Here is a 19,423-nt window from a genome sequence, read left to right on the forward strand (position 1 = left end):
CAGTATGGAGATTAAAACATAATAAATAGTAAAAATCAATCATATCTACAAAAATTAGTCAAAGAATACATAAAATTTAAAAAGTAAAATATGACATTGTACACATAAAATGTTGATGAAGAGTAAAAATGTATTGTTTTAGAATGTGTTCGAACTTAAGCAATTATCAACTTAATGTAGACTGCTATACACATAAGATGTTATATATGAACCTCATAGTAACCACAAATCAAAAAACCATAGTAGATATACAAAAAATAAAGAGAAAGGAATCTAAGTATAACACTAAGGAAAGTCATCAAACCACAAGGGAAGAGAACAAGAGAAGAAAAGAACAGAGAACTATAAAAACAACCAGAAAACAATTAACAAAATGGCAATAAAGATATACTGATCAGTAATTACTTTATTTATTTATTTGTTTGTTTATTTGTTTATTTATTTATTTATGATAGTCACAGAGAGAGAGAGAGAGAGAGAGGCAGAGACACAGGCAGAGGGAGAAGCAGGCTCCATGCACCGGGAGCCCAACGTGGGATTCGATCCCGGGTCTCCAGGATCGCGCCCTGGGCCAAAGGCAGGCGCCAAACCGCTGCGCCACCCAGGGATCCCCAGTAATTACTTTAAATGGACTAAATGCTCCACGCAAAAAAACATAGGATGACAAAATGGTTAAAACATGACCCGTCTATATCTGTTTATAAGAGAAAAATTCGTATCAGAAGACTGAAAATGAAGGGATGGAAAAAGATATTCATGCAAATGGAGGTAAAAAATGTAGCAATACTTACATCAGATAAAATAGATTTTAAAACAATGACTAATAAGAGATAAAGATATACTGTAATGATAAAAAGGGTTCATTCCTAAAGCAAATATTAACAGGCTTAACGGGAGAAATTGACAGTAATGCAATAATAATAGGGGACTTTAACAACTCACTTATATCAATGGATAGATCATGAAGACAGAAAATCAGTAAGGAAACTCTGACTTTGAACTACACATTAGGCCAGATGGACTTAACAGATATATACAGAACATTCCACTCAAAAACAGCAAAAGACACATTCTTTTCAAATGGACATGAAATGTTCTCCAGGATAGATCACATGTTAGGCTACAAAACAAATCTCAATAAATTAAAGAAGTTTGGAATCACTCAGGCATCTTTTCTGAATGCAACACTATGAAACTAGAAATTAATTACAAGAAAAAAAAAGCTGGAAAAACCCAAACACATGGAGGCTACACAACCAGTGGGTCAGTGAAGAATAAAGAGGAAATTAAAAAAAATACATAAAGACAAATGAAAATGGAAACACAACTGTTTAAAATCTTTGGGACACAGCAAAAAAGTGGGATATTTATACCAATACAGACCTACCTCAAGAAAGAAGAAAAATCTCAATCTAACTTTACAACTGAAGGAGCTAGGAAAACAAAGCTCAAAGTTACTAGAAGGAAATAATACAGATTAGAGTGGAAATAACTGAAATAGAGACTAAAAAGAAAAAGATCAATGAAACTAAAAGCTGGTTCTTTGAAAAGATAAAATAGTCAAACTGTTAGCCAGGCTCAGGAACCAAAGAAAAGAGAAAACTCAAATAAAAATCTGAAATGAAAAAGAAATAACAACTGACACCACAGAAATACAAAAGATTGTGAGAATACAGTGAAATGGGCAGCCCCAGTGGTTCAGTAGTTTACTACCACCTTTAGTCCAGGGCATGATCCTAGAGACCCAGGATCGAGTCCCACATCAGGCTCCCTGCACAGAGCCTACTTCTCCCTCTGCCTCTCTCTCTCTCTCTCTCTCTCTCTCCTCTCTCTCTCTCTCATGAATAAATAAATAAAATCTAAAAAAAAAAAGAATACAGTGAAATATTATATGCCAAGTTGAACAACCTAGGAGAAATGGATAAATTTCTAGAAACATAAAACCTTTCAAAACTGAATCAGGAAGAAATAGAAAACCTGAACAAACAGATTACTGGTAATGAAATTGAATTGGCAATAAAAAAATTTCCCAACAAACAAAAGTCCAGGGCGGGATGTTTTCACAGGTGAATTCTATCAAACGTTTAAAGAACTAATACCTATTCTCAAACTATTCCAAAAAATAGAAGAGGAAGAAAAACTTTCAAATTCATTCTACAAGGCCAGTTTCTGTTACCGTAATAGCAAAACCAGACAGAAGAAAAGAAAAGAAAGAAAAGAAAAGAAAAGAAAGAAAAGAAAGAAAGAAAGAAAGAAAAGAAAAGAAAAGAAAGAAAAGAAAAGAAAAGAAAAGAAAAAACAAACTACAGGCCAGTATCCCTGATGAACATTGGTGCAAAAATTCTCAACAAAGCATTAACAAACCAAATTCAGCAATACATTAAAGGGATCATTCGGCACCATCAAGAGGGATTTTTATCAGGGATGCATGGATGATTCATTCACAATTCAGTCAATATGATAACAAAAAGGAGGATACAAAAAACCATATGATTGTGTCAACAGATACAGAAAAAGCACCTGACAAAATATATCTGTTCATGATAAAAACTCTCAAAAGTGGATTTAAAGGGAGCACACGGATCCCTGGGTGGCTGAGCGGTTTGGTGCCTGCCTTCGGCCCAGGGCGTGATCCTGGAGTCCCGGGTTCGAGTCCCACATCGGGCTCCCTGCATGGAACCTGCTTCTCCCTCTGCCTGTGTCTCTGCCTCTCTCTCTCTCTTTCTCTCTCTCTGTCTCTCATGAATAAATGAAATATTATAAAAATATTTTTTAAAAAATAAAAATAAAGGGAACATGCCTACACATAATAAAGGCCATATATGAAAAACCCACAGCTGATATCATAATGGTGAAAAATTGAAAGCTGTTCCTCTAATATTAGATACAAGACAAAGAAGTTTACTCTCACCACTTTTATTCAACCTAGTACTACTAGAAGTCCTAGCTACAACAGCTAGAAAAGTAAAAGGAATAAAAGGCATCCAAATTGGTAAGGAAGAAGAACTATTTATAGATCACATCAAAACTATGTATAGAAAACCCTAAAGACTCCACGAAAAAACTATTGGAACTAACAAATTAATTCAGTACAGTTGCAGGACACGCAATTAATATACAAAAAACTGTTGTATTTCTATACATAATAATGAAGTAGCAGAAAGAGAAATTAAGAAAACAATCCCATTTACAATAGCACCAAGAAGAATAAAATACTTAGGAATAAATTAAACCAAGAAAGTGAAAGATGTACACTCTAAAAACTCTAAGACTTTGATGAAAAAAATTTTAAGAAGCAGAAATGGAAATATGGACCACGCTCATGGATTGGAATAGTTAATGTTGTTAAAATATCCATAGTGTTCAAAGCAATTTATAGATTCAATGCAATCCCTATCAAAATACAAGTAGCATTTTTCTCAGAACTAGAACAAATAATTCTAAAATTTGTATGAAAGCACAAGACACCTTGAATAACTAAAGTAATCTTGAGAAAGAACAACAAAGCTGGAGGTTTGTTATGAACAACAAATCATAGCCCCAGATTTCAAAATATACTACAAAGTTTATAATTATTAAAACAGTATGGTACTGTTAGACATATAGATCATTGGAACAAGACAGAGGACCCAGAAATAAACCCACAGTTCCATAGTTAATCTATGACAAGGAAAGCAAGAATATACTAATGGAGAAAAGATAGTCTCCGCAGTAAATGGTATTGAGAAAACTGGACAGCTATATGCAAAGAAATGAAGATGAAACACAATAATAAGCTCAAGGTGGATTTTTTTCCCCCAAGCTAGATGAAAGACCTAAATATGAAACCCAAAACCATAAAACTCCTAAAAGGAGTTTTGGACATTGGCCTTAGTAGCATATTTATGGATATGTCTCCTCAGGCAAGAGAAACAAAAGCAAATATATATATTTGGGACTGTGTATGTGTGTGTGTGTGTGTGTGTGTGTGTGTGTGTGTGTGTACCAAAATAAAAAGCTTTTCCACAGCAAAGGAAACCATCATCCCCTGCTCAGCAGGGTGTCTGCTTTTCTCCTTCCCTCTGCTCCTTGCCCTGCTCCTGTTCTCTCTCTCTCTCTCAAATAAATTAATAAAACCTTTTTAAAAATTATTTTTAAAAAGGAATTACATATATGCTAACCAAAATAAAGTCAGTTAGGCATATTAATATTTTAAAAATAGCTTCAAAACAAAGGGCACTACAAGCAAAGAAAAGACTTGTTACATTAGCATATATAAGGCTTAATTCATAAGAAGATAAAAGATTATAGACTTACATACAACAAGTTACATTGCCTCAAATATATAAAGTAAAACCAGTGGAACTAGAGAAACTGACACTCCAGTATCATAATGGGAGATTTTAAATATGCTTCAGTGACTGATAAGAAACAACAAATCAGAAAAAAAAAAGCCTCGCATAATTTATTTGAATAAAAATAATTCATCTTTGTTTTTTTCTGCTTAGTGAAAACTAAAATTAGCAATTGTCAAATCTAACTTTCTTTGTTGTATTTGAGAATCAGGCCATGGGCAGTGGTTTAAAAGAAGATGACTATTTTGCAGGGTGGCTGAGGAGTACAGTAAGCTGCATCTGTCCATATGGAAGGCACATTTTCTACACAGAATTTTGACAAGGTCTTGTGTGTTTATCCATGTGGACTAAACAGTGTACTGTACTTGCTTGTGAACAATCTAAAAAGTTTTAAGTGAATCTACCCGCATTTTTGCTTTGTCCATTAAATCAGTCCAAAAGTTGACAACTTGAATACAGAAGTTTTATGATATTTCTCCAAACTGGGCTAAACAACTCTTTTTCTGTATCATAAATGCTTCTCTGAATTCAGAATTCACCTGAGAGATGACGCAACTAGCAACCAGCCAAAGACTATTGATCCTTGCTTTTCTTTTGCCATATTATCAGTCTTGTATATATCAGAAGTACATATTTTTAAATATTTATCTGTCTTGTAATATGAGTTATGGTTATTGCTATTCAAAGTTTAAACACTAAATGGAAGTTTTATAGTATTTTGACCTTATTTTCACTGTAAGAAATAATAGGGGATTTATTAATTAGGGAAAATTAATACTGTGATATCCAACCCCAGAATTTCTAGCTTAACATAATTAAAGTTTAGTTATCCTGTTGGCAGAGCATAGGCTGAGCAAATCGCAGTTGTTTCTAAAAAATGTATAATGAAGCAACTTGTAGAATACCTTCCCAGGTTTAAATCCATATATTGGCTGCAGGAGGTGGAAGTACTTCAGATATATTCTTGATTAGGGATGGTTAGGGATTTTTCTGGATAGCTAAAATTACTCTCAGGAAACCATCAAAATATAAAAATATTTACGCAAGTTGGCACTCTGCAAATATCTACAGCAGTGAACATTTTCTGACTCAGTGCTGCTAATCAATGGAATCAAATTAGAAAATAGCTAAAGACAACATCATTTGATAAAAGTGTTGAATGTATCTAATAATATGGAAAGAAATCCTTTCTACTCTGATCTTTGACTACCTTGACAGGTTATATTTAGATGATGGAAATAGAACACATCCAAATTATAAGACAATAACAAAATAAAACAAAATCGAAATACTTAATTGGCATGAAGTGGTTAAACCAGCCTGCAGTGCACTGTGTGTTTGGTCACTGTAGATGCTGGGCTTTCGACACATTCCCAATTTCGAGTATTTTATCTTGTTTCTCCCATAAACTGTCTCAGAAATGCCATTATTTTACAGTTCAAACTGCTTCTCAAGTCTGTATGTGAAACAGAAAGTCTTTGACTGTTCATCTGTTTCAAGTTATAGTCCAGAAAGTACATTTGCTTTTACAATATCCCCAAAATATGAAAAGAATGTATTTCTGCCCTCAAGTAGCTTAGATCTTAGAGTATGGCTAACAAAAGATTAGAGGAAAAGAGGAGGAAGAAATCAAGGAGACTGAGAAAAAAGTTTTGATTCATACTTCTTTGTTGTCTGATGCCATTTAAAGTACTGAGGGAGGATTCAGAATTTTTCTCTGCTCATTCTTCTTGTGATCTTGTTCCCATATCTCCTTCAACTGGAGCCAGAGTTAACATTTAATAGAAACAAATTGATTGGGGCTGAGTCCAAGGTAGAGTGGACTATTCCCTAAGAAGCCATGCTTCATATGGTTTGCTCCAAGAAAATCAGTTTTCAAACAAGCACGTTTTATACTGAATTCTAGTTTAACTATTTAATACTTGTTTCTTTTCTCTGGAAGTACCTCTAATGTAGGGGTCCTGCTTGTTTATCCTTCTTTACACCATTGCTTTGCCTAAAGTAAGTATTCAGTAAAACATACTTTCTAAATAGTGCCATCCAGTAGAATATCCTTTCTGCAAGGATTGTAATGGTCCATATCTGTGCTATCCAGTGTTCACTAGCTACATGTAGCTACTGAGTACTTGAAATGTGGCTAGTATAACTGAGGAAATGAATTTTTAATAAAATTTAAATGTGGCTAGTGGTTAGTCAGTACTGTAGTAAAAAGTTCTAGAAGATGACTAATTGGTATCTAAGATTTAAAATATCAGAACCCAGGTTCTGAATCTCAACTACTGCCCACCCTCAAATTTCTTCCTTCTCCTTCTCTCAGCAAATGAAAACTTTTCTTTTAATTGATTAGATCTAAAACTTTTGTGAGTTCTTTCTTTTCTTGTGCTAATGTCTTACAACCATTCTATCAACAAATCCTATATATACTACCTTCGGTATATATAGTCTTGTTTGTCTTCACAGCCACTATTAACACATTGATGTAAGCCACCATCATTTCTCACTTAGATTTTTGCAGTAGCTTTCCATCTCATCTCCCTGCATCATCTTGGTCCCCTCCAGCCTATTCTCAACAGATTTCTTTTAAAGTAATACTTTAAAAATTTTTTTATTTAAATTCTAGTTAGTTAACATAGAGTGTAACAATAGTGTAATCATTAATAATTATAAGTACTTTCTATATTTTCTACATCCATAAAAGATTTTTTTAATGAATGTGAAGACATTTGATTTGTAGCATGCATCAGTCAGGATGAGTTAGATTATATGTGACAATAACAAAATATCCCCCAAACCTTACTGGTCTATAGTGATAAGTGTTAGCTGTTATTTTGGTGAATAGTATTTATGCAAAGTAAGTAGCACAGAACCTAGCAAATACAGGCATAGGAAATGTTAATTATTATGAAATTAATGAATTTTATGTTTTAATTACTTTTAATGTAGCAACTTTATCATATAATCCTAAATAGTTCCTAAATTAATATGCAGTAATTCTGTGATTACATGATAATCTCATCAGCACACTGGGAAAATATACTGTGAACGATTTAACTATGGGTTGTGCACAGCTGGCTGACAGGTTATTCTCAGAGGTATTTACATTATATCACTGTCTTCATAAAATATTCCATGGTTAAAGTTATCTTAATAGGTACATTCAGGACTTGTAGAAAATTCACTGATAAATTTGTAGGGTAGTTGTAATTGGAAAATTGCTTTAAATTTGTTAAGTTTTTATTTCTTTGCTGGTAAGTTGAGGATCATTTTGCTTATCTCACAAAACCAATTAAGAGTACATATGTATTATGTTTTTTAATATATTTTTTATTTTTATATACATATATATGTTTATGTATATACATATATATAAGCATCAAAAGCATTTAACAGACTATAAAATGATACAGTGTAATTTCTGTTACAGAGATCAATGTTCCTTGTAAGGATTCTAAATCATTATGAGAAGGATTAGTTACATTCACTAGAATCTGTATGGGAATCCAAAATGTTTATATACCCCAAGGAGCAAAGTGTATCTATTATCGGGAAAATTCAGTGGGGTAGGATAGATTATTCATGATAAATAATAAGCTTTTACTGACATTACTTCTAATATGTCCAGAAATAGGAGGATATGTTAGCTTTCAATTCATAAGAGGTTAATACCAACTCTCTGTCATGTTCTTTTGAATAATGTGTAGTACTCATCTTTGGGGTAAGAAGGATTTGAAACTGAAGAAAAAAACAAATGTCATTTAAAGCTAACTCTTATAAAGAGGGTTGATGATCAAGGTGTTTAATAGAATTGCTAGGACCTGATACTATTTCTGACAGATATTTGGTGTTCAATATATATTTGTTGAATAAATGATAAGATGTGACTTATAAATCATGATTTTGTTCTTTGGCTCTAAGAAATTTCCTAAAATTGTTTTAAAAAATAAATAAATAAAAGGTTGCACCATTGAAAGAGTGGTTGGAATAAGGGCATAATGTTTCTGGGTGACGCATTATTTGAATATTTGAGTTTGGGTGTATATTTTCATAAACCTCATATTACTCCACAGTTATACGTACTATTCTGCTTTGAATTAGGTGAGAGTAATCTGTTATCCTATTTCCTTTTAATTTATGTCAGTCATCTAGTGAGATTTCACTAATGCATTAAAGTCTCTCTGTGTGATTTTCCTTGTTATATGAAGTGAATGATCCTTGGGATTACACTCAGTTGCTTCAACTATTCAAAAGTATAGTCAGTATTTTATTTATCATTACTTATTGTGGCATACATTTCTAGATAGCCAAAACAGCCTAAACTACAAATGCTAGATAGGTAGGTAGACAGATAATTAGTTTCAGGGGTACATCAAGGTAGTATACAAGGTACAGTTAAATGTATCCATTTAATAAAATGCATTGAAAAGAGTTTTACAGGAGGAATTTGAATCTATCCAAATGAAATAGGATCTTTAGGGCCTTGCCAAGTATGGTATTAAAAATAATGATTATGGGATTTAACTTTTACATAACCTATCTAAAATCTAATTTTTATAATAAAATCAAAGCTATTAATTCATTTACCTTTTATAAAAGCTTTTTTATATTGCTGGATAGAATTTTTTTCTTTTTGCCTAATTGCACTAAATATGCGTTACTTAACAAAAAGGGAAAACTGGAAGTAAAAGCAATTCTAAATAATCTTCTATGAAGACATTCTCATAGGGCAGCAGTACCATTAAGCCCTGGAAAAAATCAACTTCATATTTAATTATGACTAAATTAGGGTCCTTAAAATTGTTAATATAACTTGTATAATGTATAATATAATGATTCCATTTCAAGATGCTTCAATTGCTTGGTAGAGAATTAGAGAGGGCTCTGCTGATCTACTCTAACCCCTCACATTGCTGATGAGAACACTGAGCTCCAGAGAAGAGTGAGATACTAAAAGTAGTTGATAGGCAGTAAAGCCAAGAACACAAAGTGCTGTGATCTTTGAAGCAGTGTGTATACGTGCAATAGTTTTAACCTTGCAGATTTGTCATGTGGTTTTACTTGGAGTAATTATAGTAATTTTTAACCTGGAAATCACTAGAAACATTTTCTTCATTTCCCTTGTTTGCCCAGACATTTTGACAATAGTAACAATTAACATTTGTATAGAACTTTTCAATTTTAGAAAATATTTTTACATCTCACTTGACTTTCACAGCATTATCGGTAAGAAAATACTATTCTCTATAAAAAAGAAAATACTATTCTCACCCTATGGATAAGGAAACTGAATCCAAATGAAATTTAATAAATTGCACAAATCGTTTAAACAGTTGGCAGAGCCAGACTTGAACACAGGCTCCAGAGCCTTTGGTCTTTCCAGCTTTATATTGTTGGGAGTTGCTAAAAGTTGCTTAGGGATTTTTTTAAGTCAGTTTATTGTCAGGTCACATCATTTTTAAAAGGTCTCTGGTCAGCCCTTTTGTTATGTGAATAATAACTGTGTTTTAAATTAATAATGGCTACCATGTATTGAATACCTGCTGTGGGCCAGGTGATGTGGAGGCGCTTATTATGTCTGATTCTGATTTTCAGAACCTATGAGGTATTGCTAATATCTCCATTTTAGAAGTGAATTTATGCTATTTATCCAGTAGGTAATTAAAACCTGGGATGAAAATTCCAGTCTGTTTGCCTCGTAAGCTGCAACTTTTCAGCTGTACCCAAGATTCAGTTTCCTTAAAAGAGAACACATGCAAGTGTTTAAAGCCGTTAACACTCTTAATGTACTACTTCCAACTTGGATACATGGATATTCACATATATGTATCCAGATCTCCATTTATTGACCTCATAACTGAGAAAATAACCAAACTACTCTTGGTTCAGAAGCTCGTGAAATTAAAAAGAGGATAAATCAATAGCTGTGTATACCAGTATTGTAATTGGGAGATGACAGGATCAGTTTTCTCTTTCTCATAATAATGTTGAATAGTAATGAGATATAATTTTTATTGAGATATAATTGACATGTAACATTTATATTAGTTCCAAGCATATTAGTTCCAGTGGACACTTGTAACAAAATATAATCCATCTGACCCAACCACCTTAAATGGAAATATTTAGAAAGTGTGTTCAAGTTAATGATACCATACTGTCTTCTGAAACTTTATCTTCTGTAATTACCGGTTAGGATCAGTATAACTTTTACTTATATATGACTTTATTGTTTTTTAATATTTTTGCCTTTAAAAACATTTTTAGCAAGAATCTTTGAAGCTATAACTATCAAAACTGTAGTATTGTTTGTAGTATTGTCTTCAGTCCCCTCTTTTTCTACAAAATTATTTTGAAGGGTTGTTTTCACTTAGGTGATTTTTATTTGCCACAACTGTGCAGAAAGATACCAGCTGTGAGCTGTGAGTTGGCCAAGCCCTCATGCAGAGACAGAGAAAAGATCTGTACAGCCTTCTCTGAGCTAAGTAGCATGTTGTCCACTGGCTCTGTACCTCCCTTCAGGAGGAAAACTGTGGCCTCCAGCCTTTCCAAGTTCTAATGTACAGAGGAAGCAGAGGGATTCACAAAGTGAAAATTTCAAGTTTTGAAGTTCTACCTAATTCTAGAGACCAGGCCCTACTGGCTTCCAGCGGGGCATTCTGGTGTCATCCTTTGTTTCAGCTAGAGGTCTCGTCCTAAACAACAAAGTCTAGACAAGCAGGCAGGCATTTGACAAGAATGTCAGAGTCTCACTGAGGTTTAAAGTATAAAATTGAATTTTTAAGCGGATCAGAAGAGTATATGTAATTCACATTCCATAATTTTATGCTCTTAACATGTCTTCTAGAGAAGTTCTTTTTTGTTTTTTTGGTTCGGTTTGGGATTTTTTTGTCTTCAAGAGGTTTTAAAGGCAGCATGAGCTGGACTTTGATGCTAATCAAGAAGACACAGTTATCAAATAGTGTCCTCTGTTGCATTATTTTAGCTATTGCATGTTCCACTTTGACAATTTATTCTTATCTTTTTTATCTAGGTCGAACTGGAAGGTACACTCTTATAGAAAAATGGAGAGATACTGAAAGACACTTAGCACCTCATGAAAATCCTATCATATCCTTAAACAAATGGGGGCAGTATGCTAGTGATGTACAGCTAATTTTACGTCGAACAGGGCCATCTCTTAGTGAGCGACCCACTTCAGACAGTGTGGCTCGAATTCCAGAAAGAACTTTATATAGGCAGAGTTTGCCCCCCTTGGCTAAACTGAGGCCTCAGATTGACAAGTCAATCAAAAGGAGAGAACCTAAAAGGAAATCATTAACATTTACAGGAGGTGCCAAAGGATTAATGGACATTTTTGGAAAGGGCAAAGAAACTGAATTTAAGCAAAAGGTGCTGAATAACTGCAAAACAACAGCAGATGAGTTAAAGAAGCTGATCCGGTTGCAGACAGAAAAGCTTCAATCCATTGAGAAAGAGCTAGAATCAAATGAAATCGAAATACAATTTTGGGAGCAAAAATATAATTCTAACCTTGAAGAGGAAATTGTCCGCCTGGAGCAAAAGATCAAAAGAAATGATGTAGAAATTGAAGAGGAAGAATTTTGGGAAAATGAATTGCAGATTGAACAGGAAAATGAAAAACAGCTGAAGGATCAACTTCAAGAAATAAGACAGAAAATAACAGAATGTGAGAGTAAATTAAAGGACTATTTGGCTCAGATCCAGACTATGGAAAGCGGTCTTGAAGCAGAAAAATTGCAACGGGAAGTTCAGGAGGCACAAGTCAATGAAGAAGAGGTTAAAGGAAAGATTGGTAAGGTCAAAGGAGAAATTGACATTCAAGGCCAACAGAGTCTGAGGCTGGAGAATGGCATTAAAGCTGTAGAAAGATCTCTTGGACAAGCCACCAAACGATTACAGGTAAGAACATTTTTCATAAAAAGAATGTTTCATCCACTTAAAAGAATTAATATTTTGTTGGCATTTTCTTTAATGATTGTCCATCTTCTCTTACACTGAAAGTTAGAAACTTACTTGGTTTATAAGTTTCTTAGAATTTCTGTGACTTCTGACAAAGCGAAGATGTGAGACCAAAACAAAGCTGTGTGAGCTCTAAAGCCACACTGGTCCTTGCTCCACAGAAAGAGGTTTCTTACTGTGGCAGTTGTAACATTAGGTAATTGGATACAGAGAATAGAATCTCGGAGCTGGAATGGACACTAATGATGAGATAGTGAATCTGACCTTCTCTCCTTGTAGAGATAAGGAAACCAAAACCAAAAGAGATGATCGCAGATTAGTGTACCAGGGATTGTGTGGCTAGTTGACTGCTCATCTATTATTCTCCATTGTTGGCTCACCCCATCTTTCCTGAGATGCAAATAGTTCCCTTCTTTTCTCTACATTACTTACTTTCCTTTGCTTTCCTGAGGAGAGGGGCACAAAGGTTCTTCTCTGATTTTCCCCTCTCCGCTTCACATACAAGAGCATTTCTATTTTGACATGAGATCCTGATCACTCAGCTTCCATTTCTCGGATACCTATTCTTGAGAAGAAAATGTGATCTCGGGAGAATTGCAAAGAGGTATTAAATATAAATAATATTTAAAATATTAAATATTAAATAAATTTTAAAATATTAAAATATCTGGGTGTGGTTACATTTGGCCACATTTCAAGTGCTCTGGAGTGGTTGCTGTATTGGTCAATGCTGGCTTACAGGCTTGCTAATCAAAGAGTGATCTGTGTAATTTGGGGCACACTTGTTAAAAATTCAGAATCTCAATTGTAGTAAGATCTCCAGATAGTACCAGTGCACATGGAAGCTTGAGAAGACCTCCCTTAGAATATGAACAGTTTTATAAGCAGTGAAAGCCGAGGTTTCAAGAACTTCTGTGATTTCCTTTCTCTGCCACTATCTATAGTCAGAGATAAAACTACCAAAATTTTGAAAATCAAGAATTTCTCATGCTACAGTAGAAGTTGTTAACCTCTGATTTGTCAGTATTATGCTAATTTTGAACCTTAAAAAGGGTATAATTGGAAGCTGTGTTGCCTTCGATAATTATTTACAGGAAACACTAATTTATGACAGTCACTACTAGTAACATTACTAATAACAGTCATTACTAGTAATCTTACTACCCATTGGAAAGTATCTCATAATCAAACTCACATATCTCCAAGTGCCCCTTACACTAAAGTAAGTAGAAGAAACAACCACTCATTTCTGGTATCTCTTTCTTACCCTTACCAGATTCTTCAGACACACATAGCCTGAGTGAGTCCTTGCCACTTTTTTCTATAGCTCCGTAAAGGAGAAAAAAACCATCCATTCAAATAATAGAATGCCTCTCTTTGCTTTTTTGAGCTTTCTAGCTGACCAAAACATGATCTCCTTTCTTAAAGGATCTTCAGTTCTCAGACTTGTCTTTGCCAAGGACTTAAGAACCCCACAGTGAAAATCTTGTAGGATCTTGCTTTCCTCATGCTCTAAAATATATCTCAGTAACAAATCCCATGAAAACTTCAACAGTTTACCAAAACAAGAATTTCTCTGAATCTCACAGACAAAATGATTATAAGTTTTGCTGTCAGTTATAAAGTAATAGTGAGATTTAATTGTGAAAGCTTAAGGCAAGATTGCTTAAACCCTGGGATGGATGGAAACCAGTATTTTATTGATAAAAATTCCTAGATATATAATTATTTCATCAAGTGCATGAGTGTATTCCTAACACAGGAAAGTATCACACTTAGGAAGACAGACTGAAGAAGCTCTTGTCCTTTACTTGTTTATTTTTTGGCCTGTGCCACAAAGCAGAAATGACCTCTTTTGAGCCCATTGTATCAATATTAACCAGATTTTGTTAAAGGCGTTCTTGTGAAAGCAGGTATCACACATCTAGCCACTGTAGCAGATGGACTGTCACCAGGATGTCTTTAGCTGTCCAGGAGTAAATCTTCAAATAAAAAGACAAATTTTAACTTCCATCTAGGACAAAGAACAAGAACTGGAGCAGTTGACTAAGGAGCTGCGGCAAGTCAATCTCCAGCAGTTCATCCAACAGACAGGGACAAAAGTTACCGTGTTGCCAGCAGAGCCCATTGAAGTAGAGGCCTCACATGCAGACATAGAAAGGGGTAGGTGTTGTGAAATCTGCTCTTTATCTTCATTGGTTTGCTTTGAATAAACTACTTGTATTCAGCTAAAATGTTATCCTACCTTTCAAAACTTGGCCCACTTAAAAAAAATTGATGTACTTCCTGCTTCTGGGGAAAATCAATGATATCCAGGTTATTTATTTACTTAGATGGGCATGTAGTCACCGAATCTTCTATCGTGTGTTTTAAACTCTTCTTTAAGAAACCTTCTCCTGATGTATGAGTCATCGTCTGTTGAATTTGATTAGCTGCTGTTCCTAATGCCCCTTCTTCCTCTCTTAAAAGTCCTTAGTATTAATTTGTGCTATTTAAAAGATGTGTATCATCTGAACAACCAAGAAAGAGAAGCAGAACGCTCACCTTTTTAAAAAGGTGTTGAAATCACTGAAAACTGTTTTTGTCAACAGAGAGGGTCAGGAAGTTAGCCTTCTCCTCTTACCCAGGGCCCTACAGGGGCCTGCAGTTTTACAGTTTGCTATTTGGCTCTTTAGGGCTGGAAAAATTCTAATTTTTAATGTTGCTGAGTACACCAAATGGCTTTCTTTGTTTTCTGTGTAGAGGCACCATTCCAGTCCGGGTCCCTGAAGCGGCCTGGCTCGTCGCGGCAGCTCCCCAGTAATCTTCGTATCCTACAGAATCCTATCTCATCTGGTTTTAATCCTGAAGGCATATATGTATAACATTATCTGCCTTTAGGGGAGAGACCCAACAAAGGTACCAAGGACATTTAAAATTCCTTCTTTGATTTGTGCCAATGATGAACAGAGGATCTATTTCACAAGCCACCGTATCTTTTTTCTGTCCTAAATTGCATACCACTTGGAGCCATACCCTGTGCACTGATGCTAAAGAACAAAGAAACTGTGTTTTCACACATCAACAGTGTTGCCGTTTCTGTCCAGCAGCTGTAATGCAAAGCCTTCATTTTTATTTGTAGCATTTGAGAGCGTTAAGAAAGTACTATACTGTGTGTATACGTAAATAAAACCATGACTTAAGAATGAAGAGAAATATGTGACTGGCTTAGTTTAATTTATTCCATATAATCGATTAATGGGTGAATGTTGATGTTTTAATATTTTTTATTAATACTTATCCTGTGACTGAATTACATTATATATTGTGTGATTATGACTTTGTGTGCATGTTGCCAGACTCCATCCATATGTTGCTGATCTTCAACTGTAAAAATGTCATAGGGTGCTCCACCATCAAAACTAACTCCAGAGGAACCCACTTGTATTTATTTTGTGTACCTGTCCTAGCCATTGCTTTAATTAGATGAAATAATTCAGGTTTTATTTTTAATCTGGACTTGAATCTTCTCTTTGTAATATTTCCAGTATATGAATGACCACATACCAGAATAGAAATATTTTCAAGAGGTTAATTGTATGTTTAAAAGATTTGCAGTACTTCAGACCCTTTAAACAAAAAAGTAATTGTTGATTATCTGTCCAAACAGACATGGGATTTCCTGATACATTATATGTTTTGTTTCTGCCCTGCCTTAATCATTTTAATCTCATTGATCCTCAGAGTTGCCATAATACATAGGTTAGAGATTCCTGGTTGACCTACTTAGAAAGGTTACTTTAAGTGACATTTTTTAAATAATCCACTTCATATGTATGGTCTATTGGTGTAAGCACCCATGGGTAAGTTATTGCTTGCACATAATTTACTCTGTACTTTATGAATTATTGCTATTTCTCCAATCACTTAGATAGAAAGTACATTGGAGTTAGGTATTTTTTACAGAGGAAATAAAGTTAAATTCTTTTTCTTTTCCACTTTTGAGCTTGACTTTTACAGGACATAAGTCTCCATTTGTACATATATTTTCTTATTTATAAAATCAAAAATGAGTCAGTATCTCTCTCATGAATGGTGACTTAACTAAGATTCACAAGTAATATCAGGATGGGTGTGGTCAGATACCATTTTGCCATTTTTACATTCCCTCTGATCAAAATTTGGTACAACAATAAAGACTTTAACCTGAGTAGTTTTTAATTCTGAGGAAAATATATTCTCTGTATTACATGCAACAAAGTAAAAGTGGGTTAGTATATTAATGCCATGGTAACAATAAAAAGATGTAAGCTATATGTTATGCATGAGGGCAACTTTGGATGTTTTAACACATTTGACTTATTTTGGCTTAATGAATGCTGAGAATGCTGCATTTAGGTTTCCAATGAAAAATTTTAAGAATGGCTATGAAAATATATAGAAGCTTCTAGAGAACTGAAAGTAATAATGCAGAGTTGCCTTTTCTAGTCCAGCTAAATGGCAGACCTCAACTAAAAATACTATTTTCTTTGGGTTCTTGGAGTTATCGAGTTGACCTTGCCATTATGCTATTTTGCAAATAACTTGAGAAATTATTTATTCTTAACCTGCATAACCACCACCTATACACATTTCCTCTCCATTTATAATAGTTATTTCATATCTACATATATTTAAAAATTAGAACTAAAAAAATCAAGGTAATTTGTAGATTTTGTGACAGAAATGATTTATGTATGCCCAGTATATGCCTTATTTTTAAAGGGTTCCATCCTATACTAAGAGTCATTTTGTTATCGTTCAGAGAAATTAAGATCTTATTCACAAAGAAAAACATTTTTTTATAAATTAATCACATTCTATTTAAATCAAAATATTAAACTGAAGATATATTAAACTTTGCAATTTTTAATTGCAAAGATGCCTTGGTATGCCATCAGATACACAAAGTCAATGTCCAACTTAATTCTTGTAAATTATTATCAGCATTAACCTAATAACTTTAAGACTGGCAGCATTGTGACAACTTCATCTGAATTTTCAAATGCCAAATAATCTTTATGGACCTAATTACAGATAGAAATACTATTTCCTAGATGGGAAAAATATATAAATGTGAATTTGATAAATACATTGAGCAGCTATACTTTTTAATCAGTTATATTACTTCTGGAAGAAAATCTCTAAGAAATATTTTCTAAGTCTTTTTCTAAAATAGAAGAAAAACTCATTTCCCTAGAACATCTTAAAAATAATATTCCTGATCATTTTTACGTATTGTGAACACAGATGAGTTAGATTAAGTGCCACATCTTTTGGATACATTTCAGAGGGGGGGGGCAGTGGGCAGTGATACAGAAAAATACCAAATATAGAATTTTTCAGCTGGGGAAATATTCAGGTTCTAAATACTAAACTACATTTTAAGGGGTTTTTTATTATTATGCTACAAGTTTTCTTATGATTTCCTATAAGTATTAAATACACTAGAAGATAATTTGTTTCCTTACAAGGAATGATTTGAAATAGCATTGGTATATTTGACCCTTTGGAGTGTCTAGCATCCTCAGAGAATGATCCATACTGGGTTGCCTCAGTCCTTTATTTTTCTTATGAGATATTTTGGTTTGTTAGCATGTTTTTTTGTCCTGACGCACAGGGAATTTATATGTGAGACTTTGGTTGGTATTAATAGGAATTACCCATTTAATTCCCTCAGTCATCCCTGAAGCAATCATCAATTCCCATAGTTCAAATTAATCATACACTCAAGCTAAAACAGCAAAAATACAGAATTTATGGTGTGAAATATGATTATTAATAGTATTTAAGAACAAATAAAACACTTGCTTCCAGAGCATAAATTTTTACCTGCATGAAAAGAACTTTTCTTTGTGAATAAGAGAAAAATGGTCCTTTAGAGTAAAGAAACTTCATTTAAAGCCATTTCTGCGAACATCTTTCCAAGTTAGAACTATAATAATGGATTGAGGAAATACTATGGAAAAGGCAAAAACTCTTGATTTCAGGTGTTCAAAGGATGTGGGCAGATGGGCATTTCCCTGTGTGCATTGCCTTTGAAAAATTGGGCCTTAATTTATATGTATATAACAATGCTGTGTTCACATCCCTCTTTTACCTAAAGTTGTCTTTATTAGTCTATATTGTATTAAAATTTAGCTCATAAGTATTACTTTTATATTATGTCCATTTTTTGCATGTTTATACTACTTGCTACAGTATTTTTAAGTTTTGGGTGAAGGCCATCAGCTGTGTGGAGAAGACAAAACAATCACTATTTATTCAGTATTGCTGCTTTTCATTTCCAGAATAAGCTTTCGATGCCAGGACAGTGACTGCTTGAAAGCTGCAGGAGCTCTATTCCAATGCATTTTATATATTTTTAGAAACCAAATAAATGCAGATAACTATTTAGTATACTAATTATATTAAACCAGCAGAAATATAAAGGCAATAAAGTATATACATATATATATGGGGGGAGGGAAAGATTAAAAAATAGGTTTACAGCCAGACATGGTGATAGCCCTAAATATATTCCCAATCTGTCTGTCTTTATTGACCCAAGGAGGACTTGAGTTGCTGCAGCTTTAAACAGGAAATTACCATGTTCACTACTGTGGACACATAAATATGCTTTTAGTACTGCTTTGCTTATGTACCAATAAAATATCTGTAATATGTATTATATGTAATTATTCTTTTTTTGACTTTCATTTCAAAATGTATATTTTCTGATTATTATCATGAGCTGTAAAACAAAGGATCAATATCTGATATTCTCCCAAGTAATAAATTTTCAGGATTCATTGGGGCATCATAGTTGCTGGTTTGTTTCTTATATGTTTAATATTTTAAAATATAAGTTTATTTTCTTTAAAAGATGCCAAAGAGAAAAGGTCTGCATATCAGTGATATAAAATTACATTTCTTTAAAAGTCATGTTAGTTATTATAACTAAAGAATTATCTGTTGCTGAAAAAGATAGCTGTTTGGAGCGCCTGAGTGGCTCATCAGTTAAGCATCTGACTTGGTTTTGGCTCAGGTCATGATCTCAGGGTCATGAGATGGAGCCTGGAGCTCCATCCTGGGCATGGAGCCTACTTAAGATT

At 33.8% G+C, this 19,423-nt stretch overlaps 1 protein-coding gene across 4 annotated transcripts in view; it reads left to right on the forward strand.

Annotated features, from left to right (window-relative positions):
• Window positions 1-19,126, forward strand: part of RASSF8 (Ras association domain family member 8) — a 119,895-nt gene extending 100,769 nt beyond the window's left edge. For all 4 annotated transcript variants that reach the window (XM_055318644.1, XM_055318640.1, XM_055318641.1 and 1 more), the window contains 3 exons: window positions 11,362-12,251; window positions 14,330-14,474; window positions 15,054-19,126. In XM_055318644.1, coding sequence (XP_055174619.1) covers window positions 11,362-12,251; window positions 14,330-14,474; window positions 15,054-15,175 — 1,157 coding nt within the window. In that variant the 3' untranslated portion in view covers window positions 15,176-19,126. The remainder of the gene's footprint in view (window positions 1-11,361; window positions 12,252-14,329; window positions 14,475-15,053) is intronic.
• Window positions 19,127-19,423: the final 297 nt, after the last annotated feature.

Source organism: Nyctereutes procyonoides, unplaced genomic scaffold, assembly GCF_905146905.1.
Source record: "Nyctereutes procyonoides isolate TBG_1078 unplaced genomic scaffold, NYPRO_anot_genome, whole genome shotgun sequence".
NCBI classification, from domain to species: Eukaryota; Metazoa; Chordata; class Mammalia; order Carnivora; family Canidae; genus Nyctereutes; species Nyctereutes procyonoides.